The sequence below is a fragment of the Panthera tigris genome, chromosome A2 (assembly GCF_018350195.1).
Source record: "Panthera tigris isolate Pti1 chromosome A2, P.tigris_Pti1_mat1.1, whole genome shotgun sequence".
Taxonomy (NCBI): domain Eukaryota; kingdom Metazoa; phylum Chordata; class Mammalia; order Carnivora; family Felidae; genus Panthera; species Panthera tigris.
In genome coordinates this window covers 2,801,293-2,828,358 of record NC_056661.1, presented here as the reverse complement: position 1 = coordinate 2,828,358, position 27,066 = coordinate 2,801,293, and the positions used below count along the sequence as shown (strand labels likewise).

Genomic DNA, 27,066 nt, shown 5'->3' with positions numbered 1-27,066 from the left:
TTTAATTCGCTTCTTCGTCCTTATCCTTATCGTTGGCCCGACCCCCGGCCCTTCTCCACGTGTCTGAAGCAGTGGTGTTCAAACTCAGGCATCTGAATCGCCTGGAGTGTCAGGGTGGGGGCGTGGGGGGGGGGGTCCTTGAAACCCGGATTATAGGTCCCGCGGGTGGTGGGTGTGTTGGATACAGGAGGTCTGATGCCCTGGGAACGTCTAACGAGCTCCCAGGTGATGCTGATGCCGACGCTGCTGGTCCGAGAACCCCTGCTCTCGTCTTCTTTCAAAACAGATTCAAGATGATTCAGGAGATCTGTCTAGGGCGTGTGTCCAAAGAGCTCTTCCTGGAGCCTTTTTTTTTTTTTTTTTTTTTTTTTTTGGTTCTAAACGATGGTAAAATGCACATAACGTAAAATGTGCCACCTCAACCGTCTCTCAGTGCACTGGCATCAGGCACGCTCACGCTGTCGTGCACCCGCCCCCACCACCCGTCTCCAGAACTTTCCATCTCCCCAGACTGAGCCTCTGTCCGCAGAAAGCACGGACTCCCCGCCCCCTGCCCCACCCCTGGCTCCCACCATCCGCTCTCTGTGGACAGATGGGACTCCTCTGGGGACCCCCTGTGAGTGGGGTCACGCGGGACGTGTCCTTCTGTGTCTGGCTTCTGTCACCGCGCACAGGGACCTCCGGGTCCGTCCGTATTGCAGCAGGTGTCAGATTGCCTTCTTTTCCAAGGCTGGATAATATTCCAACGTGTGGATGGACACATCGTGTTTATCCTTCACCTTCCGATTCCCTTGAGCCTTTCCAGTCCACTACGGGTTGGCTGTCTTCTAAGGGTGCACAGCCAGCTAAGCTGGGGATTCCTTTTGCCACATCCTGAATTCTGTTCTCCATCCCTTCCCTTTCTTGACTTGTGTCCTTGTTTTGATGGAGAACATTTCAGAAACATCTTTGTAACCTCCAGGTGTGACTGTGGCCTCCTCCATTTTCCTGATTCCCTATCATCTCATTGCCAAGCGCCCCACACAGTCTCCGGAGTCAGACAGGCTTGGGTGGAAACATCCTAGGTCTGTCCCTCACTAGCTGGGCACCCAGGCTCCCCCCCACTATCCCCCGGCAGAAATCATTAGTCACGAATAAACCTAATAATACCAACATTTATTATCCCCCGAATCGTGACCTCAGAATTAGTAACCTCCTAGCCATGTCATTAATAAATTCACCATTAAACTTTAATGACGGAGTGAACACAATTATTCTTTTTTGTTTGTTTGTTTTAATGTTTATTTACTTTTGAGAGACAGAGTGTGAGCGGGGGAGGGGCAGAGAGAGAGAGAAAGACACAGACTCTGAAGAGGCTCCAGGCTCCCAGCTGTCAGCACAGAGCCCGACTCGGGGCTTGAGCTCACAAGCTGCGAGATCATGACCCGAGCGGAAGTCAGACGCCCAACCGATGGAGCCGCCCAGGCGCCCCTCGTCATTCTTCATACACTGAGGCACAGCGTGGTAACGATTCTTTGTGATTCCAAGCAAGTGGCTTCAGCTTTCTGAGCTCCTGTTTTCTGGTGCGTAAAACGGAAATGATAACAGTTCCCATCTGGTTGATCAATACTACCAAATATGTATTTTATTCTAGGTGTTCTGTTCTATGTTAGGTACTGGGAACGTATTAGCAGTAAAAAGAAACAAACAAAAAAGGAAACAAGAAATAGGCCCCTAACTACGCATCGTATGCAGAGGCTTTAGCGCCCAGCCTGGCTTTTGATCATGTTGTCACTTGTAACTTACGTCCCATTATGTTGTACGTGATGTCATACGTTATATATGATACTCGCATGTTATATGTTGACACTATATGCATCATAATAATGTCGTACTTCGTTTAGCAATGGTATCAGTATGTCTATCTCAATACCGCATCATTTATACACTGTGCATATAACACAAATCAAACTCACTTATTATGCCATTAGAATTCCTACGTAGGACAAAGCGTATGCCATAAGTCAGTGTCACCTGCAATATGACGGTGGATACTTGATTAACCGTGGACATGACTCGTGTTTATTACCTGCGAGAGGATTAGGGCAATAGGATTAAGCCGAGGGCAAGCCGCTGCCCTTCCACCCCCCGGGCGCTTGGGGGCGCTCGAGGCGCGGAGACGCACGCGGGCCCACCCCCGAGCCCCGATTGGCGGCGCGCGCGCTGCGCCACGGCGCACGCCGGCCCCGCCCCCGGGCCCGCCCCCCGCTCCCTGGGCCCGGCCCCCTCCCTCCGCCCTCCGGCCGGCGGCGGTTGTTGTTCGGCGGCGGCGGCCGCAGCTCGGGTGCAGCCGCCGGCCGGTCCGCGCGCGCGGCCATGGAGCTGGAGGTGCCGGACGAGGCGGAGAGCGCCGAGGCGGGGGCCGTGACCTCGGAGGCGTCCTGGGCCTCGGAGAGCGGGGCGGCGGCAGGTAACGGTCCCGGACCTCCGTCCTTCCTCGCTCCCCGAGTGGACCCGCCTGGCCTCCCCCCGCCGGGGCCCAGTGGACCCGCCCGAGCGCCGGAGGGGCGGCGGGACCCGCGGCGGCGAGGCCGGAACGTTCCACTCGGGGGCGCTCGCGGGGGGGGGGGATGGGACGCGGGGCCCGGGGGAGGATGGAGCGCCCCGCCTGGGGGGCTCGGGGCGGCGCCGCCCTTCCCCGGGATGCCGGGGGGTGGGGGTGGGGGGGGACCGCGGGGGTGGGTGCGGGGCCCCGTTCTGGGAGGCCGTGGGGGCAGCAGCCCCCTCCGGAGGCGCGCGGGGAAGACGGGTCCTCCCGTCTGGAGGGGGGGCGGTGAGACCACGCTGTGGGTGGGTGCGCCGCCCCCTGCCGGGGGCGCCTGGGGACGGCATCCCACCCAGGCCTGTCGGCGTGTGGGATGGTGGAGTACCGCCGTGCCGGTGAGGGGCCAGGTCTCCTAGGTGGGCATAGCAGGGAGGCGACACTGTCCCAGATGTGCCCCCTCCCCCTTCCTGGACACACTGCTGGGGGGGGGGGGCCCACCTTGCTGGCATCCGCTTGGGGGATCGCCCCTTCCTTCCACGGGCAGTCACCCCTATGGGCACGGCTTATCGGTGGTGAAGGGCAGGCGCTGCCCGCGTGGACGTGGGGGGTCTTCGAGGCCATCTGGGCCTGCTGACTATCTCATTTCTCTTCGTGGGAGTCACCAGCCCCGGTCTCCGGTGCAGTGGCCATTCATTGCCTTTCCGGGCCTCAGTTTACCTCCTTATCACGGGGGGGGGGGGCTAAGGACGTGGCTTCTCAAAATGCCTTCAGTGCCGCGGCTCTGCAGGCAAGTGTCAGGGGGGAGAAATAGCCCCCGCCCCAGCCTTCTACCTGGACGCTGGGGGGCGGCTCCTGGTGTGTAGGGCCCCTGCCTCCTCCCTCGGTCTTCAGAACAGCAGGTGGGGGGAGCCCGGTGGCCTGGTGCGGCCCATGGGCTCCCCCCACCTGCTGTTCCCTAACTGCTGCCCAGAGGAATGGCCCCCGCTCCTGCAAGGCTCCCTCTGGGTGGCATTCTCAAGCCTCCAGACAGAAGTTTCCGGATCCGCAGGATCCTCCTCAGGCAGCCCTCACCAGCAGAGGCCCTGCAGACACCCACATGGGCACCCGGCTTCCTTCTCCCCCAGGCCTCCTGAAGCTTCCTTGGCAGGCGGGGTCTGCTGTGTGCGGCGGGGGGGTGGGGGGAGTCTGGAGAGAGAGCGCCAGGGCCAGCGAGCGTCCCCCTGGTTCTGGAAGCGCTTGGTGGATGACCCGCTTCATCCGACCATCCTGTTGCCTCGCCCTTGGTCTGGGCGGGGACTGGTGCCCTGGCCTGGCTAGCCCTAGACGCGGTTCGGGGACCCAGCCCGCTCCGTTATCAAACCCCTGACCTCCGCTATCAGCCCTCTGGCCTGCGCTGGTCAGAGACAAAACAGCCCAAGACTCAGTGACCACAAGAAAGCCGCATAGCAGACGTTTATTTTATCAGGGGCTCCGTGAGCCACTGGGGGGCAGATAAAGCCCCAGGCCCCAGCGGTGGCTGGGTCTGAGCGTGGGGGCCAGGAAGATAAGGGGTCAGCCGCGACTGCCTGTCACCAAAATGCGCAGAAATCTGACTCCCCCAGCAAATCGTTTACTTCCCTCGCTTTAAAATTACAAGCTGCTCCTTCCCTTGCGGGCCCGTTTCTCCTGATGTGAGTCCTAAGTTTGGGCAGTTAAGTCTCCACAGGTTCCCTCCTGCTCAGGGATTAGAGAAGTCCCTAAGCGTCTTTGTGCCAAGATGGTTCCATGCCACACCAGGGGTCGTCGCCTCGGCCCTACTGACGTTTGGGCCGGAGAATTCTGTTTCGGAGGCCCCGTCCTGGGCGCCGTGGGGTGTTGCGCAGAATCCCCGGCCCCGCCCATTCAGTGCCGGGATCTCGCGGGTTGTGATGACCCTAAGCGTCCACACGCGGCTCCCGTGTCCCCTGGAGACACAGTCGCCCTGGACGAGAAACCACTGCACCACACCTGCTGTTCCGTAACGTGGTTTGCTGTTTATCCGCGGTACCGTGGATTTCCCCCCATGTGGGTATCAACTTTTATTTTCTTCGGAAGGAGGGATCCCGTGCGTGGTTCAGGGGGCGCGCGCCCCAGACATACTGTCCGGCCTCCACCCGATTGCGGTGTGGCCTTGAATAACGAGTGCCTTGACTTCTCTGGGCCCCGGTGTCCCCGTCTGTAAAACGGGGTGATACCTACACCTACTTGGGGCTGGCTGTGAGCCTTACCGGAGTTAGCATGCGTCGGCACGTCGAGAGTGCCCGGTGACCGGCAGGGACAGCCCGTTTTAGGCACCAGCCCTTAACGAGTCCGCCCGCCTGCTGCTGAGGGCCACTCTGGCTGCCCCTGGCGTCCACCTTCTGCTGTGAGAAGCAGTGCCGTGGGGAACGTCTTTGAACGTGGCCCCCGACTGTGGCCCTCTAACTACTTCCTGGCGGTTGAAGTCCCTGTTCTGGAATGGCTGGGTCATGGCGAGCAGATTGAGAATTATTATCTGAAGCCTGTTGGCTTTCCAGAAAGGTCTGGCAGGGGCGGAGAGAGACTCTGGCCAGCGTTGCCAGCTCTGAATGTTACCAGCCTCGGTGCTTTGGGCCAATCTGATGGAGGGGAAATGGCATCTTGGGGTTTAGAATCTGGTTACTGTAAATGCCCCGCTCCTTGCTCCCAAGGCTTGGTCCAGAAAGGGCCCGATGGGGTTCTCCGCTGGTTTTGGGGGTTTGGATGCATTCACGGGGCCCGTGATCTGCCTGTGGGCTCTTGGCCCGTGCTGCGGTCTGGTGTTCGAGCCATTTCCCTCCTATCCTTCCTGCTTGCGTGAGAGCACAGAGCAGTTGGCTTCATTCCCAGCACCCCCTCCCCCGCCAGCCCCCTCCCACATCTAATCTGGTGGCAGATTATGCTGGTTTTGTCCTCAAAATGGACCCAGAATCTGCCTACTTCTTCCTTCTCTGCCAGTCCTGGTCTAGCCCCATCATCCGTCACTGGCTTGGTCCCTCGTCTCTTCCCATGCACCCTACAGCTCATTCCAGAAGGTTCCTGTTAAAAACTGACTTAGGTCCTGCTCGCCTCTGCCCACAGCCCTTTAGGGCTCCCACCTCCCTAGGGGTAAAAGCCCAAGTCCTCCCTGAGGCCCCCAAGGCCCTGCACGACCTGCCCCATCCCCTCCCTCCCCTCCCCTCGTCTTCCCCTTGCCCACTCTGCTCCAGCCACCTGGGCCTGGTCCTTGCTGTTCCTCCTAGGCCTGGTCCTGCCCCTGCCCCAGGGCCTTTGCACACGTTGTGCCGTTGTGCCGGCTGTCTAGAACGTTTGTCCTTTATATCTGTGTCGTTTGCTTCCTTAGTTTTTTCAAGGTTTTGCTCAAATGTCTCCTCAGTGAAGCCTCCCCTGACGGAGGGAGGCCTGAAGGAGAGAGAGAAGACGGCACACAGGGCCCACAGGGCTGGGCTGGGGCATTGTCGCCAGAGGCCTCCTCTGTGGTTGTGGGTGAGTGGTCCCTCATCCCCTTGTGGCGAGTCGGCTGGAATCTCCCAGTTGGAATTCTGCCCTGGACGCTTCCTGGCGATGTGACGCTTTCACCTCTGACGGTCTGGTCCCCTCCGTGGAGAGAGGCCTGGGAGCCAGACCCCTTGGTTCACATCCCAGCTGCATCCTTTACCAGCCAGGGACACTCGGCCTCAGCGTCTCCATCTGTGAGACGGGTGCGATGACTGTCCCTTTCTCCTAGGGCCGAATCAAGCGGGTTGACTCGTAAGCCCTTAGAAGGGCATCAGGCGCGTGGGCAAGCCCATGTGGGTGCGGGGACTTTCCCTCCTCAGATGGATGCGTGGGTGGCAGAGGCCCCCGTGCTGCATGCCCCTCCCGCGCAGAACCCAGCGCGGGCGGTCGCTTACTTACTCCTTAGCCCTTGAACGATGCTTATTAAACATCGGCCAAGCACCTGCTGCGGGTCTAGGTGCAGTGAGCCGGGGGCTCCCTCCCTGCTGTCGTGGGCTCTCAGATCGGCGGGGGTCAGGATGACGGTGGCGGGCAAGCAAACAGAGAGGACCGGTCGTCAGCAGACTGCCTTCTGGGCCGAGTCCCACCCAGCACCAGTTTTTGCCGGGCGGGTTTTCTTCGCACGCAGCCGTGCCCGCCCACTCACACGCTGTCTGTGACGGCTTTTGTGCTACAGACCTTATGGCCCGCAGGGTCAGAAATGCCCGCGGTCTTGCGCCTTGTGGAAAATGCTGCCATCCCCTGAATGAGTGCGTGCTGGTCCGTGGTGAGCACGCGGAGGGGAAAGAAACCGGTGTCCGGCGTGGGGCAAGCTGCAGCCGGGGTGGTCGGGGAGGAGTGGCCTAAGTGAGAAAAGCAGCCACGGGAGAGGGGTTAGCGGGCAGAGGGATTGGCCTGTGCAAAGGCCCTGAGGTAGGAATGAGCTTGACTCATTTGAGCCACGGAAACAAAGTTCTTGTCGTGGGGGGGGGGCTGAAATGGGCCAGGCCAGTCACGTGGGGCCGTTGGGGGGCCCTGGCGCAGCACTCTGGCTAGTTGGTCGGGAAGGAGCCTCCCGGGACAGGTGCCAGATGAGTGGTGCTGAGTTGTGCTGGGAGCCTGGGTGGAGGCCATGGGGGGTGAGGGGGGTGAGGGAGCCGAAGAAGCCAGAAGGGATTGGTCTGTGCCCTGGAGCTGGGGGGGGGGGGTGGGGAAGGCCTGAGAAGGAGCAGGTTCTGGCAGGGTCGTACTGATGGGGGTGGGGCAGGCAAGGCAGGTGGAGTCCCACGGACCCTGGGCGGGGAAGCCTGGGTCTCACGCTGCCTTGGCCGCAGACAGCTGTGCCTCTGAGCAAGTGAAGCCCCTGCCCCCCCAGCCCAGCTCCTCTCAAGATGAGGGCACTGGGGACAGGAATCGGGAGAGGCCCGAGGTCCCCGGGGTGGTGCTCGTTGAATGACAGACAGCTACGCGACATCGGCATTTATCGCCGGGGGGGCCCAGGCTCCAGGGGGGTCTCGGGCTCCCAGGCCTTCCTGCTCGCACTGCCTGCCGTTGCGACTGACACGTGTCACCACTCGTGACCGGGCAGGTTGAGACCCCCCTGGGGATTGCCTGCTGCCGCCAGCTGGCCAGCAGGGCCTGGAGCCGCGGACTGCCCACCGTGGGGATTACTGGCCTGGTGGATTAGCCACAGGGCCCTGCACCTGCTGCCCCACTGAGCCACGCTGGAGGGCTCGGGGTCCAGCCCAGGGCGCCCTGAGTGCTTGAGCCAGACTGAGTGAAGGCATTTTGGGGACCTAGCCTGTGACTTCGGTTGGAAAAAGGAACCCCCGGTGTTTTGTCACAACTGCTTTCTGTCTCGTACGTGTGCCACGCACACGTCTCTTGGCCTTTGTTCTGGATGCGTGGGGTTGCCGCTGAAGGTTTAAGGAGTGGGGTGCCGTTTGGGCATTTGTGTATGAAGGACGCTCTGGGGTGCGCTTGGGCCACACCGCTTTTCATCGCTCACCCCTTTTCCCACGTTGAATAACGCACATCTCGGAACTCTCTCTGTTTTATGGGAACCACGGGGCTGCGTCTTTCCCGTATTCGATTGGGCTACCAGTCTTTCTCTTATTGATTTGTGGGAGCTCTTTATATATCGTGAAAGTTTTTTGTTGTTTTTTTTTTTAATTCGTGACACAGGCGTAAGTAGTCCTCCCCCATTTTCTCTTATGATGATAGTTGATTTCGGGTGGGTATCTTGATATTTATGTGGTCAAGTTTATCCATCTCTCCTTGACGGTTTCTCAGTTTGATATCATGGATGGAAACGTGTTCTCCGTCCTGAGGTTCTAATTCTTCTAGTACTAAGGTAGTTTCACCTTTTTCTAAAGTCCTGCTCTATTTGGGACGTGCCCCCGCGTACGGTGTATGAGGATTTCATCGTTCCACGGTTTTCCAGGGGGCTCGGGGTTGCCCCAACGGTTTCTGGAAAATCTGCTTGCCTCACCGATTTGAGATGCCCCCTTTATTACATCCCAGATTCCTGCATGCGGCTGGTCTATTTCTGGACTTTCTATTCTGTCCCGTTCATCTGCCTGTCTTCTTGCAGCAGGCAAGCCTGTAACTACAAGTAATAACACGTTTCCTTCAAAAAGCAGCAGCCTGCCCTGTGGTCAGGAGACAGGGAGGACTTCTGTCTTGCCCTCTCTGTTTCTAGGAGGAGGTAACCAACCGTCAGTCATTCGAGGTGGTTTTCTGCATTCGCACGTCCCTTTAATTTTTTTTTTTTTAACGTCGTATTTTGAAAACGTTCAAGCCTGCAGAAAAGTTGCAAGATACTGTGGCAACAGCCCGAGGCTCTTAGCTGAGATTGGCCAGCTGCCGACACATCTCTCTGAATGGGTGTTAGCGCCTGTGTGCGATTTTGCGGGTCCTTTGAGAGTCAGTTGGAAGGAAGCCCCTTCGTCCTTAAGTACAGAGGTGGGTTCTCATTATTCGCAGTTCTGTGGAGTTTGGGAATACTGAGGTGCGGCTCCTGGGAAACACGCAGGTCCCCGCGAGCCTCTGGTGCCGACGTTTTCGTCACCAGATCACGTCCGTGTGCAACCTCACGCTGTGTGTGCTTCTGCGTAAAGACCCTTGTCAGATACGTACTGGTGCGTCGTTAGCAGCGACCTCGTGACGAGCAGCGCCAACTCCTGCCGGACGGAAGCGTGTCTAACGCACTTTCTGAGGCGCGTCGCCGTCCTCTGGGCTCAGGAACACCCGACCACCGCAGCTCTGGGCCGCTGTGAACGGTGAAAACCACCAACAAACGGCACAAAAGCGTAAAACCCGCCTCTCAGTAGCCCACAGAAAGGGCCCCCGTCTACAGCACAAGAGGGGAGACAGGAAGCAGACTACGCTCGGCTGGACGCGTGCACGGGAGGTGACCGTTTTCGGTGCCCCGCGTGCGTCTGCAGGTGACCGGGAAGGGCTCCCGAGTACCGATCGGGGGCTGCGGTAGCCGGGGGGGGGGTGGGTCTGTAGATGCACAATCGGAATGGTGAGCAGCTCTGTACCCTGCGGGCAGACGCCCCCTCCGCTAAGTGCAGAGATCAAGTTCAGGAAGTGTAACATCCGTGCAGAGTCCACAGTCAGGATCCACGTTGTGCCAGAGTTGTCCTGGATGGCGATCTTTGGTCCCTCGCTAGGATCCGGGGTCACACTCGGAGACCTGGGAGCGGCTGGTCTCCCGGGCCCAACCCCAGCACCGGAACCTTCTGCCTGAGCAGCTGTGAGTGAGCCTCGCCCCCGCTCTCGGCTCCCTCGGGAAGCCCACCTGGTCCCCTCGGGCCCCCGGCCTGGACTTTGGTGGGAGGCCTGTGCCTGGCATGGCCGTGTGCGCAGCTGTGTTTGTGGCAAGAGTGGCGAAAGTTCTGGAACCTTCTTTCTCTTTCTTTTGAAAGCCGGAGCTTTGGAAAGCCGTCCGCCGGCCTAAGGCCTGCCGAGTTCTGGATTCATGGCCACCCTCCCCCCGTCCTTTGCAAGGCTTCCTGTTTACCACTCCGGGAACATTCGCTTTGTGCAGTGAGATCGAGATCGGGCGGGGATGCAGGAGGGGGCGGAACGCGTGGGAGTGGGTCTCAGCCTGGGGGAGGAGGGGTCGACCGGTGGTCCGGGCTCTGCCCCCCCCCCCCCCGAGACCGTCCCCACCCCCGCCCCCGTTCTCAGCTCCCCCAGGCACACCTTCCCCTCCAGCCACCCCAGACCCTGGCTTTCTGTTCCCCCAGAGCATCCTGTCCTGTTCCCACAGGGCCTTGGCATGTGCTCTCTCCGCCTTAGGATGCCCTCACCCTTGGTTTCCCTCGCTGGGTCCTGTGTTCAGGGTCCGTCCGTGGGGCAGCGCGTGTCGGCGACTTGCTCCCGTTCGGGGCCGAGTGACGTTCCGTGAAATGGATGGCGATCGTCTGTTGACGGACATCTGGGTTGTTCCCGCTTTTGGTTACGGGAAGTGTCCATGACATATGGATGACTGCCGCACTCTCCAGTCCCACCAGCCGTGTGTGAGGGTTCTGACTTCTCCACGTCCTGGACGTTACTTGTCACCGTGTGTCTGCTTGATTCTAGCCGTCCTCATGGGCGTGAAGTGGTGTCTTGCTGGGGTTTTGATTTGTGTTTCCTGATGATCAGTGACGCGGAGCACGTGTTCCTGGGCTTGCTGGCCATCTGTACGTCCTCCTGCGGAGAAGTGCGTGTTGAGATCCTTTGCTCATTTTTCGTTTGGGTTCATTTTATTGTTGAATTGTAAGCGCTCTTTATATATGCTAGATACAATTCCCTCATCAGACCTGTGATTGGCAGATACCTTCTCCCATTCTGTCGGTTGCCTCCCCGCTTTCTTGGTGGTGGCCTTTGAAGTGCAAACGTTATTTTTAAGTTTATTTTTTTAGTGATCTCTGTGCCCCACACGGGGCTCGAGCTCACAACCCCGAGATCCTGAGTCGCACACTGCCCTGACTTGAGCTGGCCGGGCACCCTGCAGAGCAGACGTTTTCATTTTGAGGAAGTCCAGCTCATGTTTCCTTTGGTGGCTTGGACTAAAGCGGTCACGGTCCAAGAAACCACGGCCTGACTCAACGCGATGATTTACTTTTCTTCCCAGAGCTTTCTGGTTCCATCCGCTCCGTGGGCTTAGATTTCTGCTGCGTCTCGTGTTCCGAGTGCCTATGGTGTGAGGTAGGGCCCGACGTCCCTCCTCGTGCGTGGAAACCCAGTTGTCCCAGAGCCGCCGGCCGGGAATGTGCATGTTTAGTTCTGGATTCCCACCGACGTATCCTGGGCCATTCCGGGGCGTCCAGACGGGCGTCCCCGTCTGTCTGCGCCCGGACCACATCGCCTTGATTACCGAGGCTTTGCAGCCCGTTTTGAAATGGGGAAACGTGAATCTTCCAACTCTGTTCTGCATTTTGCGTTTTTTTAAACGTTTGTTTATTTTTGAGAGGGAGGGAGAGCGCGCGTGTGCGAGTGGGGGAGGGGCAGAGAGGGGGACAGAGGATCCGAAAGAGGCTCCGGGCTCTGTGCTGACAGCAGTGACCCCGATGTGGGGCTCAAACTCACAAACCAGGAGACCACGACCTGAGCCAAAGTCAGATGACGCTTCACCCGACCCACCCAGGCACCCCCCGCACTTTCCCGCATTTTCCGTTTTAACGCATTAAGCTTGGCTCGGCTCTTACTTCCTGACGGTGTGACTGAGAGCCAGCGTGTTCTCTCACACGCTGTTCGATACCCCATTATACACGCGCTAGCCACCCAGCTCGTTATTGAGCGCTCACTGTATGCCGGGCTCGGAGGCAAGCCCATAGCTGGTGGAGCCCAGAAGGAGCCCAGGCAGAGGCCAGAACCAGGTGGGCGAGGCCTTTGCCCCGGTGACAGGAGCAGCGGGGGTGGCGTGGCTCTTCGTTCAAGCCCCCAGATCAGCCTCCAGCCCCGGCCCGGCCTCCAGTCACAGCAGGGGCCAAGATGGATCCCAGGCTTGCCTCCAGGAAGCCGCCAGGCTGGGAAGGCCTGGAGACGGACCCTAAGGTTCACCAACCACGGGTGGGTCCCCAGGGTGACGGGAGCAGCAAGGTCCGTCACATCTCTGCACTCTCCTCTCCTTACCCTGTTCCAGCCACTTGGGCCTCTGTGCTGATTCCCCAACTCTGCAGGCACATCCCTGCCCCAGGGCCTTTGTACCGGCTCTTCCTTCGTCCTGGGAGGCCCTGCCGCCTCGAGCATGGCTGGCTCTTCCCGTCCCCTTCCCCCCGTGTGCCTGTGGCTCAGGCTGGAGCCCGGCCACCCGGAATCACGGGCATCCGTGCCCACTTTTTCCCGGGGAACCTCAGGCAGGTGACCTGGCTTCTCGGGGCCCTGGCACCCACCCCACCGGGCTGTTGGGTGCATCGGGTGGTGTGGTTCAGACCCAGCGGGCCTCAGCTCTTTGTTGCTGTGCCCACGGGCCTCCTGCTTTCTAGCCGGTCGCTGGGGCCACTGGGGTGTTGGAGTCGGTGGCTCAGTGGTTAGAGGCACTGAGCAGGCCGTGCCTCCAACACTTGCCTCCTGAGCCAAGCCCCTAGTGCCCTGGCCCCGGACCTTGTCGTGACTCCCGCGGTCACCACCAGGGAGAAGGGAGCGGGTCCCGGTGCTGGAGGCACTGCGAAGTGTGGGCACGTGCCTCCCTGGGCTGTAGCGAGTGCTGCCCTCACGGGGCTCCCGGCCTCGAAGGGAGCAGTCACTGGAGGGCCCACAGGTTAAATAGGAGGTTTAAAGTGACCAGGGGTAGGAGTTGTGATGGAGAACGGGTCAGGGAGCCGGCTTCAGCCAGGTGTGCAGGAAGGTCTCGCTGAGGAGGAGACGATCCAGGCCTGAACGGTGAAATCAGACGATCCAGGCCTGAACGGTGAAGAGTATCCTAGGTAGAGAAGCGAGTGCAAGGGCCCTGGGGCAGGACTGTGCCTGGTGCATGTGAGGAAAGGCAAGGAGGTCGCGTGGCAGGAGTGCAGGGAGTGAGGGGAGGCAAGGGGGAGGGGAGGGCAGGGAGGCCATCCGTCTAGACGCCGCCCACCCGCTGTCCTTCTCTGTACTCCCAGGGGCCACGTGGGAACCCCCAGTGTGTCACAGCTGTTGCTGTGAACACAGACCCCGAAATGTGGCAGCTTTAAATAACAGCGCACACTTATTACCTCCCGGTGTCTGTGGGTCAGGAGTCCAAGGGTGGCTGGGCGGGGCGGTTCTGGCACAGGGTCCCTGACGAGGTCGCAGTCCAGCCTCCTGCCCCATCCGAGGGCTCGACCGGGGCTGGAGGAGCCGGTCTCAAGCTGTTGTCGCAGGTGGCTGCCGGCAGACGGCCTCCGTTCCCAGGCCCACTTGCGTGTCCTCGCCGCTCGGCGGCCGCTTCTCCCCGGCTGAGCGGCCCGAGAGCGAGCGAAGGCGGCTGCGTCTGACCTGGTCAGAGGTCGCGGGCCCGCACTCCGGCCGTACCCTGCCGGTCACGCCCAGCGGCCGCGGCAGAAGCTGTGGCTACCCGGGGACCAGGCCGGCCGGGGGCCGTCCTGAAGGCAGGCCGCCCAGCAGGCAGCTCGCGTGGCTTCAGAGCCTCCCTCTGTCACCCGTAGAATGGGGCAGTCGTGGCCCTCACGGGCCTCACGCAGAGTGACCCTCGAGGTGCGGGAGGTCCCGTGGCAATCCCGGAGCCCGGCCGGGCGTCGGGGGCCTGGTGCCCGCCTGGCTCAGCCTCCGGCCCCCTGGGATTCTGGACGCCCAGACCTGCCCTGTCGGGGAGGCTGGCCCCCACCGGGGAGGGAATTACTGGCATTCGCGAGAGTGCCCGGCCTGGCTTCCCACCGTCCGCCTGTCTCCTGGTCGGTGGGCACCTGCCACGGGGGACGGGAGCAAGAGGCCTGTAGCCTAGAGGCCAAGGGGGCCTCTGGCCGAGCAGCCCTGGGCTGCCTCAGTGGCTCTTGGTATCTTAGAATTCAAGTGCGGAATCTGCAGCCCAGCCCTGGCTTCCGGGGAGTAAAAATATATCTGGGAAGAAAACTGGGCCAAGAAACCTCACACGTTGGTCCTGAGACAGCGCGTGATCCTTCACTGGGCACCTGCTGGTGGGTGGGGGGAGGCGGGGGGAGGCGGGGGGAGGCGGGGGGAGGCTCTCTCCGCGGCTGTGCTCCTGCCCTTCCGTCTACGGATCTCGCCCGTCGGCTGGCCCTTCCCGAGTGGAGGTCTGTGGTTGAGGGTCCAGCGTCAGTCTCCCGGTGTCCCCTCGAGGAGCCCCGATCCCCCACACCTCGGCAGGGTGCCGCTGGCTCCGGGGTGGGGACCCAGGCCTCGGCAGGTGACCTGCAGGACAGTCAGGCGCCTACTTGGGGGTGGGGGGGGGCCCGCAGGGAGGGCAGCAGCACTGGCCCGTGGGGAGACCGAGTCCTCAGGGCCCCCAGGTGCCGCCAGACTTGAAGGTCATCTTCAGTTATGCGAAGGGCCGGGTGGTCTCTCTCGTAAGGGGTCGATTGCGGGAGCACAAAAGCCACGGCAGAGATTTGTAAATGAGTGGGTGTGGCTTTGTGCCAATAAAACTTTACTTACAAAGCAGACGGTAGGCGGGTCTGGTCTGCAGGGCACAGTTGACTGGCCCCTGAGTTGTGTTAACAAATAATCCCTCTCCACACACTGTGTGAGTTAGGCTTCTGCCTCAACACAAAACATCCTAACACCACTTCTTTGAGCCTCAGTTTCCCCCTCTGAAGAAGAGAGACGAGAGGCATAGGATAGGCCAGCGGGGAAGCCCCATGGGCCCGTGGCCTTGCTGGGCCTTCCGCCCTGCAGCAGATGTCCAGCTCAGGGAACCTGTGAGAGCCACATTCCCCTCGCTCTTCCCCTGGGGCTCCAGCCGGTGCTTGCTCTCAGCCTCCTCCATGCAGCCCTCCAGGGTTTCTCAGCTGATGCCCCGTGCCTGGGAGCTGGTGCAGGGGGGAGGGGGGGGAGTCACAGAGGGACACAGGGAGAAGTGGCCTGCCCTGCGGGGCTCTGGGAGGAGCCAGGAGACCCCTGAAGGCGGTGCTGTGGCGTGGGTTTCCATGGGTTTCCGAGGGAGAGGCTGCTAGGCCCCGGGACAGGCTCTGGGGAGGGGAGGGGAGGGCGGTCGCGGAGCAGAGGGGAGGTGGGAGGTGGCTCAGGGCCCAGGGCCTGAAGGAGCCCGAACGGTGGAGGACCAGACAGCAGCCCACAGGCTGGGCAGTGGGCGCGGGCAGGCGACTGCGGGGGCGCCGGGTCTGGGGATGGCGAGCCCAGGGCCCCAGTGTCCAAATCTGTGGAAGACGAGCTGTCGCCCTCTGCGCCTCTGATGGTGTGGGCGACCTCTGGCAGTGTCCCCCGAGGGCCGGGGACCAGACAGAAGCGCGCCTAGGGCAGAGCGGGAGTCGGCAGCAAGCGGGCGTTGTCGGAAGCTCTGCTTCCGGGGCCGGGCGGGGGCTCTGCCCTTGGGCCCAGGGGCCGGCGTGGCGGTGGGGCTCACACAGGTGACCGGACGGCTGCGGGACACTGGGCTGGGTGCGTGGGAGCAGCGTTCGGCTTCAGGAGCAGCCGCTCTGCCCGCGGGGTCAGGGAAAGCTACCCAAGGGGAGGAAGCTTCTGGTTGCCGCGAGGGTGGGCTGGCTTGGGCTGCCTTGAGCAGACCCGACCGCCAGCCCTTGCGGCCAGAGCGTGTCTGCAGAGACTCGGGAGCCCCTGCCTCTGAGCTACCTTGAACTTGCCTCTGAGACCTCTGGGCCTCAGTCTCCCCGGCTGTAAAGTGGGTCATCTCCCGGGAGTGTTAGGGGGTGGGGGGTGCGGCTTTCGGGGCGCCAACCCAGCGCTGGGGCGTTGCGAACAAAAGACAGAAGTAGACAGGAGAGTGCGGTTAAGCTATTTTTATCACGAAATATTTTGTTATTTTTTAATGTTCATTTTTACACATGAAAAATAAAGAGAGAGCAGCAGGGGGGCGGCAGAGAGAGGGGGAGAGAGGATCCCGAGCAGGCTGTGCGCTGTCAGCACAGAGCCCCACCCGGGATTTGATCCCACGAACCGGGAGATCATGACCTGCACCGGAACCGAGAGTGGGACCCTCGGCCGAGACTGAGCCGCCCAGGCGCCCGATGCGTTGGTGTCTTTTCTGGGCGCCTCGGATCTTTTGTCACTAAGGAACGCTCCCAGAGTTTGGAACGCGCGAGCGAGTGAGCGAGTGGTGGACAGAATGCTCTTCGGGAAGCTGGGAATCGGGACAATCGGTAATTCCTTACCTGCCACCATGCACCCTTCCGGGTGGTTTGGGGTGGTAAATGCAAAATCGTGAGAGGAAAAAAACTATCTGTGAGGCAGAAAGGGGCTTTCTTAGTCCCGAAGCCTTCGTTTGAGACTTGCCCCCTAGTTTGAAGTTTCAGCCTTTGCCTGAGTCCTGCCCCTGCTGAGGCCCCGATGGTTCCTGGCGCGACGGGGACTTTTGTCCCCCCGGCTGTCGGCTGTCGGGGTGAGAGCCGGGATGAGCTTCCCACGTGCCGGGACTGGACGCAGCACTGGCAAGCCCGCTGTGGCCTCTGGTCTACCGGGAAGGGACAGGTCCCTTCGGTGACGTGTGGCCCGAAATCAGTGAGCCGGGGGCGTGGTAGAGGGTGGGCAGGGGTGGGGTGGGAAGGGACTGCTCTAGGGGGGGCGTCAGGGGTGGACCCTCCAGGAGGCGATGTTCAGGCCGAGACCATCTGAGTGCCGGCCGCGTGGAGATGCAGGGAGGGAGCCTTCGAGGCCGCGGGCACGGTGACGGCTAAGGCCCCGAGGTGGGACCGTGACGGCCGCAAAGGTGTGTTGAGCGAGTGCGGGTTTTGCGTGTGAAACCCGCAGCCTCCGTAGTGTCACCTGTGTGACCACGCCCACTCCTGGGGCCGATCCACCCCAAACGCGAGCTTCTCCAAAGCCTGAAAACACCCGGCAGCACAGGGCCAGGTTGACCTTTGACCCGCATTCAGAAAATTGTCAACCGAGGGGCGCCTGGGGGGGGGGCTCAGCGTGTGGAGGGTCAGACCTTTGGTTTCTTTGGGGCCCCACGTCAGGCTCTGCGCTGACAGAGTGGAGCCTGCTTGGGATTCCCCCTCCCTCCCTCCCTCCCTCCCTCCCTCCCTCCGCCCCTCCCCACCTCTCTCAAAATAAACAGAGCCAGGGAGGGGCAGAGGGAGAGGGAGAGAGAGAGAAATCCCCGCCCCACGTGGGGCTCGAACCCACAGACCCGCGAGATCATGACCTGAGCCAAAACCAAGAGTCGGCCGTGGGGCGCCTGGGTGGCTCAGTCGGTGAAGCGTCCGACTTCGGCTCCGGTCGTGATCTCCCGGTTCGTGGGTTTGAGCCCCATGTGGGGCTCTGTGCCGACAGCTCGGAGCCTGGAGCCTGCTTCGGATTCTGTGTCTCCCTCGCTGTCTCTCTCTGCCCCTCTCCTGCTCACGCTGTCTCTCTCTGTCTCTCAAAAATAAATAAATGTTAAAAAAAAAAAAAAAAAGCTGCTCAGCTGGCTGAGCGGCCCAGGCGCCCCTGCTGCATTTACTTCTTGGGTTTTCTGAAATCTTTTCTCTCCAACCTCCGTTCCTTTTCTTTTTTCTTGTCTTGCTGCACCGGCCAGCGTCCCCACCGCCGTGGTGGCTCTCGGCTCGTACCGTGGTCCCTGCTTCAGTCAGCTGTCGCTGCGTAACAGGCCGCCCGGAGCTTTGAGCCTGAGCGAACAAGTGCGTGTGTGCTCGCAGCTCTGGGGTCTCGCCCGGGGTCGGCGGGCGCCTCCACCCTGGTCCCGCACCCCGGCTGGGAGCCGCCTACCTCCCCGGTGCGGTCGCCAGTGTGGCGGGGACTCCCGCCAGGACCTCAGGGCTCAGGGTTCCCAGAGGGCAGAACCAGAAGCTTCCACCCTTCCCCACGCCATAGGGTTTCTCCCTTGCACCGCACCACTCGGGGCATCGCGTGGCTGCAAAGAGCCGGCCCTCTCCGCTCAGCCGCGGCCCTTTCGGTTTGGAGAGAGGACTCTCAAGTGTGGCTCGGCCGGCCGGGGGGCTGAGGGTTGGGATTGCCACCCCCCCTGCAGAGGTTCCCAGTGTCCCCGCAGGCTGCCCGCAGGGCCCTGCTGCTGAGGCGGCCGCGCAGCGGGAGGCCCAGGGCCACCGGGTCGCTCCGGCCGATCAGGGAAGTGTGTGAGGCTGGGCCTCAGCCCCACTTCCTGGCTTCTCGGGGCCGCTGGCCCCGCTGCCTTGTCCTCGCGCCTTCCCATTCGCCCTGAGTCACGGGGAGCCGGCACCCGGCCTGGGCACATGCAGCCCTGATCTGGGAAGCGGCCCCGCCCTGGAGGCCTCGTGTCCCCCTGCTGCCCTCTCCAGCGCTGACTCCACACGCAGCTCTGACGGTGTCCGTCAGGGGGTGACTGAGCAGACCTGGTCTCTCTGTAGTGGGGGAGACATAACACATGAGCCCCAGGAGCTGCTGGGTGCCTGGAAGACCAAGAAAGCCACGGAGATGAGGAGAGTGACCTCAGAGGGACTGTTTTCGGCAAGGTGGTTGGGGGAAACTTCAGAGGGGGTGACGTTTGAGCCAGGTCTCAGATGAAACAAGGGAGCAAACCCAGCAAGGGTCTTGGGAACGGTGTTTCAGGTGAGGGGGAGCCCAACCGGTGCAAAGGCCCTGGGGCAGGACCTGCCTGTCATGATGGAGAAAGGGCGAGGAGGCCCATGTGGCTGGAGCAGAGTGAGGGGGAGAGAGGGAGAGGCGGAGGGCCGAGGGAGGGAGGACGGGGGGGGGGGGAGGGCACCTTCGTGCAGGGCCTTGGGGACCCAGGGGAGGACTTGGACTTTTCCCCCAGGGAGGTAGGAGTCCTGGAGGGCTGTGGGCACGGGAGGGCGGGACCTGACTCAGGTGCTCACGGGCGCCGTCTGGTGGCGTCCGTGGGGAGACCGGGCTGTGTGGAGGACAGACGGGGGACCAGGGTGGAGGGGCTGCGGCGGTCCTGGAGCTGTGGGCCAGGGACAGTGGGCAGATTTGGGGTGGATTTTAAAGGCACAGGTGGGTGATTGTGCTGAAAGACAGACGGCGAGGCTCCTCCCTGGGTCTTGGGGGCCCACAGTCCTTCCCGAGCTTTTCGTTTCCACGTCCAACAGACGTGGAGACGAGGCTCCCCCGAAGCTGAGACGCGGGCAGAGGGGAGGGGAGAGGGTGTCTGTCCACCCGTCACGGGTCAGTCAACGCACAGGCCCAGCCCTGAGGGAGGATACCCCCAGCCCCCATGAAGAGGACATACATCTATGTCATTGTTGCCTGGAGGGAAAGGACAGGGTGTGCAGGATGGGGCGGTGGTAACTGGGGTGGGGGTAGGGGGACCATCCAGGGCAAGGGCCCTGAGGCCAGCCAGTGGAGCAGGGAACAGCTGATAGGAGGTGGGTCCTGCAGGCTGGGAGGAGGGCTTTGGCCTGCTTTAGGGGCTGAGAAACAGGCTCAGAGGGAAGCCCCTGAGGGCGTGAGGAGCTCACCTCCTCCCTCCAGAGCCCCGGGGTGGCTGTGAGGTCACCTGCACCGAAGCGATCGGTGCAGCCTGTGGCAGGGTCCTGTGGTAGGGCTGGGCGGCGGGCTGGGGAGAGGGGGCCCAGCTCTGGAGCCCTAGCTTCGGGCACCCACGGAGGCTCAGCGAGACCACAGGAAAGGTGCTCAGAGAGGTGGAGGGGCTCGCCTGAGGCCACACAGCGGTGGGCCGCAGGAGAGCCCAGCCTCAGCCCTGCGCGCGTCCCCTGCCCCCTCCCCCCTGCCCAGAGGCTGGCACGGCTGTGTCCCGGGGCAGGCGCGCTCTCCCCCTCCCCAGGCTATTTTTAAAACTTAATTTCCTCAAAAATTGGGTGGCTCGTTCAGAAGAGAGTGGGTCACGTCTTGGGCTGGGAGGAGCGACATCGTGGTGTGGCCTCTGCCGTCCCAGCCGGCCTGGCTGGTGGTGGCAGCACAGGGCAGGGCCGTGACCTCCAGCAGTGGACTCGCTGTGAGCAGGAAGGGAGGGCCCTCCAGGGCCGGGGGGCCACGGTTTTTGAGCAGCAGGGGGTGGGGGGGTCCTCACAGGCCCGGTGCTGTGGTGGGGGGTGGGGCAGACGGACCACCGCGGGGCTTCCTGCGGGAGGAGGCGGGTGTGGACGTGGCTGGGCAGGAGGGCGCGCAGGGCTGTGAGCCGCCAGGCCGCCCCCCGACCCGCTGAGGAGCCTGAGGAGCGAGCCGGGGGGACTCGGGAGCAGGCGGAGCCGTGGCGGGGGGGGGGGGGGGGGGGGGGAGGCCGGGACCTCGGTGTTGGGCCTGCTCGGCCTGGGAGCTGCAGAGGACGAAGTCCAGAATGTTCTGTCCTGGTCCACCGCCAGCTTCTTGCCTTCTCTCCTCTTCTTCCCCCACAGCCCACACATAACACCACGAATTGTTCTGTTGGGCAGCCAGCAGAAATATCACGTCAGCTTTCTAGCACCTTCTGCGACCCGCTTGCCTCTAGCTGAGCCTCGGGATGGGCCCACGTTCATGCCCGGGGCCTGGGCACCCAGGTTGGAAGGTCCGTGGGTGGGCACCTGGGGCCTCGGGCAGGTGAGCCAGCCTCCGTGTGTCGGCTTTGACCTCCTGGCTGGGGTGTTCTCTGCCGTGACCATGGCACCGGCCGGTTGCCCACCCAGCCTCAGTTTCCCTGCCTGGACCATCTCCGACACCTGGCTGACTGATGCACGGGGCAGTGGTGGCACTGGGGTGGTGGTTGTGGCTGAAGGAGGACACTGGTCACCCACCCCGCCTGCCCAGGCCTGCCCCACATTCAGTGTTTCCTTTTTTCAATAAGTGTAATTCATAGCATAAAATTCACACTTTGAAGAACACGGTTTAGTTTTTCGTGTATTCCCAATGTTGTGCCACTGTCACCACTGATTCTAGAACATTCTTATCCTGCTAAAGGCAACCCCATTCCCTTTGATAGTCACTCCCCGGTCCGCAGCCTTGTCCGCTCTTCGGGACTGGAACCCCATCTCAGCCCCACCACACCCACGGTCCTGTCTCTAGCCCGACCTCCCCTGAGCTCCAGACTCGGGGTCCGGCTGATCCTGGAGTCTCTGTGCGGGAGGCTCCGGGCGTCTCACACTCAGCTTGGCCACGCTGCCCCCGACTGTCCCCACACCTGCTCCTGCCTTGTCCCTCATGTTGGCCAAGGCTGCTCATTCCTTCCGTTAATGGCTTTAGTCATAGTCCTTAGTCATTCTGGATTCCTTGCTTTTCGCTTTGCCTCCAGTGAGGGTAGCCTGTCTGTCCCAACTTGAGACCTGTCCAGAATCTGCCCACCTCCCCTCTGCCTCCCCGACCCGGTCCAGCCCATCCACTCCTGAAGGACCAGCTCAGTTCCCCCCCACCCCGTCCCCCAGTCCATCCTCCCCGTAGTGGCCGCCAGAGGGCGCCCACGAGCACCCAAGTCGGATCCCCTCCCTCTGCCCACGGCCCTCCAGGGCTCCCACCTTCCTGTGGGGAAAAGTGCAAGTCCTCCCTTGCTGGCCTGACTCCTCACGCATCACCCAAGCCAAGGCCCTCCACCATCCTGGTCACCACTTGCCTTCCCACCAGCCTGACACGTAGACACCCAGCACGTGAGTTTCTGTTGCGGTAAACAAATCACACGGCCTGATCTAAAACCACACTCTGGAGGTCATGAGTCTAAGATGGGTGTCACGGGGACCAAGCCCAGGCATGGGCAGGGCCGGTTCCCCCAGAAGCCCCAGGGAGACCCCTCTCCTGCCTTTTCCGCCTTCCGGAGGTGCCACATCCTGGCCCGCGCCCCCCCCCCCCCCCCCCCCCAGCCAGCAGCATGGGGTCTGCCCGTCTCTCTGCCTCCCTCTCATGAGGATCTCGTGGGGACGCTGGGCCCAGGGACCCCGGGTCTCCCCGTCCTCAGACCTCACCAGCCTTGGCTTCCTCCCACCTGCAAAGCCCGCCTCATCTGCAGGAGGCAGGGGTATGTCTGCGGTCCATACTCGTTTGAACAGATAATCCTCAGCAGAAGCCTGCTTTGCAGGTGAGGACGCCAGGGCTCAGAGAGGTCAGTGGTTGGCCTCCCCACAGGGAGCCAGGATTGGAGGGCAGGGTGCTAGGGATGAAAACTGCCTGCTCCCTCACCGTGAGCCTCTCTCCACGGTGAGCACCTCTTTCCCGGGGACAGTGTGAACAGGGGCCAGGGAGCCGTCACTCCAGCCCTGGCCGCCTGGCCCCTTCCCACCGACCCAGCCGGTCACGTGATTTCTCTGTGGCCCGAGGACGTTGGATCTGGTTGAGCCCTGCTTCCGCCGGCAGGGGAAGGCCACAGTTGTCAGTTTGGCAGCCCTTTGCTGCCAGGGACTTAACGTCTTTGGGGTCAGTGGCGGGTTGGCGTCTGCACCCGTTTCCCAGCCGGGGTACTCTCCCTCCGTAGGGGTGCAGGGAGCGGAGTGAGGTCGGAGACACCTGTGTGCGGGGAAGGCAGGGTGGTGACACGGTGGGGTGGAGGGCCGCCCCCGTCTCCGGGCTGAAGCCTCTCTCTTCTCTCCTGCAGGCTTGGCCCAGAAGAAGATGGCCCCGTCGGAGGTGAGTGTCCTGTGCCCTTCCTGACCCACTTCTCCGAAGACCGACCAGCCCCGGGGCCTGCTGTGCGGCCTGGGGCAGCTGGCTGCACCTCCCCGGGCCCCACGCTCTGGCAGGTGGCAGGCAGTGAGAGTCCCTCGGTCCTGCCGGCATCTTGAGTTTCAGGGAGGGGAGCCGCTGGGGAAGGAAGAGCGAGGACCCGGCCTGGACAGTGAGGGACAGAGGGACGGAGACTGAGGGTCCAGAGGGGTGGGAGGGGAGCCGGGCAAGGGCGGGTCCCCGAGGAGCTCCCAGGAGGAGGGGGGGTCCAGTCAGATGCGGCACCGCTGGTGTGGCATCCGTTGTCCCCACACGCCCGCCCACGTCTTCCGTCTTCCATTCGGGATCCAGAGAGCTCCTGCTCCTGCCGGGGCGGCTGCTCGCGCCCGCGCCTTGCACCGTGGGGGGGGTCAGCACTGTCCCTGGTCCTGAAAGCGGCCTGTGGGAGCGAGTCTGTGAGCCCCGCATTCCAGCAGCAGCCCAGGCGTGGCGTCCCTGTACCGGCGCTAGCTTCCTGGCCCCAGGCACCTGTGTCCCCCGGGTTGCCACCCGTCACGTGGGGCCCTTGTCAGGAGGGCTCTCCTGGAGGCTGTCTGGCCACAGGGCAGTGGGGAGTCAGCGAGGGGTGCCGAGCAGGGGCGGTGCCACCGATTTCTGGGGAGAGCCCGCCCCCTGGTGGCCAGTATGCGGAACGCGCCGGGGCCTGCTGAGGAGCGAGGGCAGCTGGGGGGCTGCCTGAACCCCCGTGGGGCAGTGGGGGTTGGGCTGATGTGAGTGCTCCCAGCTGGAGGCCAGAGGGTTTCACGGGCTGTTTGGGTGGTGCAGGTACACAGTAGATGTTTCTTAAATGTCCGTGACCGGACGGCCCCCACCGCCCCTCGTCCATTCTCCCCTGTGGGGCCGCGCATCAGTGCTGGTGGCTGTCCCCACACAGGTCCCGGGCCAGTGGGACCTCTCCCTGTTTCACGGTCATTCCAGCCCAGATGTCTCGGCCCTAAGGGACGCTGTGTGATGTCTGGAGACATTTGTGGCTGTCAGGACGCAGTGAGGATGCTCACTGCTCACAGTGCATGGGACGCCCCGTAGGGGACAACCCAGCCCTCCCCCCGCCCCCGTCAGCAGGGCCACGGAGTCCCTGAGGTTAGGGTTCTGCTCCTGAGGAACCGGAAGTCCGGTCTGGGCCCGGGCCCCTCTGGATGTGCAGAGATGGACCGTGTGGCCCCAGTGGGTGACGGGGCACCTGCCCTGCCCTGGAGCCCGCCCACACCAGACTCTGCCCCACGTGGCTTGCCAGCCAGTGACTCAGCCCTGACTCTGGTCAGGATTTCCAGAGCACTCCGGCCCCAGCGGCGCCTCCTGGCTGGTGTTTAATGCTTCCTGCTTCCTCCTCTCCAGGCCCCGTCGATGACTGGACAGCTGGGCCCCGGCCACGGGAAGAAGTTGGGTCATCGGGGCGTGGACGCATCTGGCGAAACCACCTACAAGAAGGTTCCTCCTCTGCCCTCGGCTGGTTGGGGTGGGGCAAAGTGGAGAAGGGCTCCCAGCCATCCGGGGCCCCCACACAGGGCCGGGCGGGCTCTGTGCCCACGTGTGGCTGCGGGCAGATCCCCTCGGTGCGGGCCCCTCCGTCCCAGTGAGGTCCTTGCCTGCTGTCGCCATCATAAGCATCGGGCAATGTGCCCGCAGCTGCACCACCACCCGCCCGGGTACAGGAGCCGCCTGCGACCCTGGGCGAGTCCTCAGCCGCTCTGGCCCTGCTGGCTCATCCGGAAAAGGGGAAATGCGGTTCTCCTTCCTTCCCTTGGAAAGTGGGGCTGAGCTGTCACCCCCACCCCCTCCTCCTCAAGTGTGGGTGGCCTCCAGCCCAGGCAGCCTGGGCGACGTAATGCGGGGCGGCCCTGACATTCCCCACTGTGGCTGGGGAAACCGAGGCACGGAGCGGCGGGGCCGCTCACGCAGCGTGACCGTGCACGTCACTGGGAGAGTAGGTAGCAGGAACCCGGGTTCACGGAGATGAAGTTTGGATGTCACTCTGTAAATGTAAATTTCCAAAAAGGAAATCCTGGCAGTAGATAGAACCCTGCCGAATCGGGACAGTTTTGAGAACTTGGGACCTTCTAGAACCTTGATGGAAAACAGGCCTCGGGGCTGCATGAGGTGATATTGGGAGTCCCAGCCAGGCCACCTCGCCGTGGGGTTGTGAGCTGAATGACAGCCCAGAGGCCAGCGGGTCTGGGACAAGTAGTGGGCAGGTACCCCGGGGCCCCTTGCGTGATGGGTGCCAGGGTCAAGCTGCAAGCTGGACATCTGGCTCGTCCTGCTGCCCCGAGGGGCTTCTCGTTTTGCCTCCCCGCCCTGGCGGCCGAGGGTCTTGATCCAGCTGGGTTTCCCCACAGACCACGTCCTCCACCCTGAAGGGGGCCATCCAGCTGGGCATCGGCTACACCGTGGGCAACCTGAGCTCCAAGCCAGAGCGTGACGTGCTCATGCAGGACTTCTACGTCGTGGAGAGCATCTTCTTCCCCAGGTGGGCCCGGGCCCTGCGCCGTGGAGACTGGCCCCGATGCCCGTAGCAGCTCACCCAGCACACAGACACTGTTGGGATGCAAATGGCCTTGCTGTTCTCTGAGCTCCCTTCTCTGCTGGAAATAGCACGGGCCTCTCCTGGCACCTTCTTGGCTTGGAGGCCTGACCCTGTACCGGTCGTGATGTTAGTTTGCTGCCGAATCAGAGGGCTGCAGTACAACAGTGATTTTAAGAAACAGGAGAAGAAAACATAAAGTTCACTTTTCTCTCCCATGGAAAATACTGACAGGCAATCCAGGGCCATTAGGCAGCTCCCCGGTGTTGGGGTCCCGTGTTTTTCCGGCCGTTCCACCGTCCTTGTGTGCAGCTTTTGCAGCCAGGGGTTTCAGGTAGCTGCCCGAGATCCTGCCATCACGTCTGCATTCCACTAGCAGAAGGGAGAGAGCACGTGCCCCTCCCCAGGCAGGGCAGCACCAAGAAATGATGGTTTCTGCTCTGCTCATAGCCCATTGGCCGATCACGGTCACATGACCAGAGCTAGCTGCAGGAGAGGCTGGGCAGTGGGCTTCCTCCGGGCGGCCATGTGCCCAGCCAGCACTGGGAATGGATTTGGGGACATAGCCCTCTGTCCCCTGGGGAGTCCCATGCCACCGTCTGAGTTGGCCGTCTGGAGAAGGCCTTGGAGCTCAGCGGCCAGGGCGCCGCCCAGGCCTGGGACGTCCGCGCCACCGGGGAGTCGGGGAGGCACCCACGAGGCCGCCGTCCCTCACAGGCCCCCTCCCTCCTTGCTCCACAGCGAAGGCAGCAACCTCACCCCCGCCCACCACTTCCAGGACTTCAGGTTCAAGACCTACGCGCCTGTCGCCTTCCGCTACTTCCGGGAACTCTTCGGGATCCGACCGGACGATTACTTGGTAAGAGCGTCAGTCAGCTGCTGCTGCGTAACAAGCTGCGCCAGACCGGCGGCCCACAGCGCCACCTGTCTGTCCCTTGTGGTTTCTGTGGGTCAGGACTTCGGGTGCAACTCAGCCGGCTTCTTTGCTCAGGGTTGCGCTGGAGGGTGGGCTGGGGCTAGAGCCTCGTGGGGCACCGGACTGGGGGAGGGTCTGCTTCCAGCTCCACGGTGACATTGGCGGGACCCCCTCCTCGCCCATCGGCTGGGGCTTCCGTTCCATCCCTGCGGGCCTCTCGGTCAGAGCGTGAGCGACAGGAGTGTCCTGTCCCCTCTGCCACGTCTGTGGGTTAGAGGCGCGTCACATGTCACGGCTCCCTTCGGGAGGAGGTGGGTCGTGGGGACCAGTTCAGAGCGCCCCCTCAGTCCTGGTGTGGTTTTAGTCTCTATCAAATTAGAATAATCTTGGAGCGTCTGGGGGTTCAGTTGGTTAAGCGTCGACTCTTGATCTCGGCTCAGGTCACGATCTCATGGTTCATGGGTTCGAGCCCCGTGTCGGGCTCCATGCTTGAGCGCACTGAACCTGCTTGGGATCCTCTCTCTCTCCCTCTCTCTCTGCCCCTCCGCTGCTCTCTGTCTCTCTCTCTCAAAACAAATAAATAAACATTTGGAAAAATCAGAACCTAGGCCCTACCCTTTGATCTCACAGTGAACGATCAGGACTCTTGAAAGTTACATCTCGCCTGCACACGGGGCTCGTCACCTGGGTGGGTCAGTCCGCACTTGGGGAGGGTCTGGCGGGTCTGTTTCGAGTTTGCCCGGTCACCGGTTTGCGACTTTGTGTTCGGGAAGCCTTACTCCCTGGGCAAGAGCGCGTCCGTGACCGTTGGATAGACTCTGTGTGATCCTTCCACCGTCTTCTGTCCCTGGGGCTCGGCCTGTGGGCCTGCTGGCTCTCACCTGCAGTGACTCGTCTCCC

The 27,066-nt window shown here is 62.2% G+C and overlaps 1 protein-coding gene and 1 long non-coding RNA gene across 9 annotated transcripts in view; both read left to right on the top strand.

Moving 5' to 3' along the window:
* Positions 1-2,274: 2,274 nt before the first annotated feature.
* The window catches only part of PIP5K1C (phosphatidylinositol-4-phosphate 5-kinase type 1 gamma), a 49,603-nt gene continuing 24,811 nt past the window's right edge, over positions 2,275-27,066 (top strand). For 5 of the 7 annotated variants that reach the window (XM_042977759.1, XM_042977757.1, XM_042977761.1 and 2 more), the window contains exons 1-5: positions 2,279-2,449; positions 22,602-22,633; positions 24,065-24,157; positions 25,066-25,196; positions 25,992-26,109. In XM_042977759.1, coding sequence (XP_042833693.1) covers positions 2,356-2,449; positions 22,602-22,633; positions 24,065-24,157; positions 25,066-25,196; positions 25,992-26,109 — 468 coding nt within the window. In that variant the 5' untranslated portion in view covers positions 2,279-2,355. Of the gene's footprint in view, positions 2,450-10,235; positions 10,731-11,144; positions 11,219-22,601; positions 22,634-24,064; positions 24,158-25,065; positions 25,197-25,991; positions 26,110-27,066 lie in introns of those variants that run through there. The other 2 variants (XM_042977758.1, XM_042977760.1) reach the window with 2 other exon arrangements.
* Positions 7,324-10,081, top strand: LOC122236542. Of its 2 annotated transcripts, XR_006214581.1 has the most exons (4): positions 7,324-8,980; positions 9,090-9,462; positions 9,628-9,776; positions 9,949-10,081. It is a non-coding gene; the product is annotated as an uncharacterized LOC122236542 (long non-coding RNA). The 2 variants fall into 2 exon arrangements; XR_006214580.1 differs by having other exon boundaries at positions 9,090-9,776.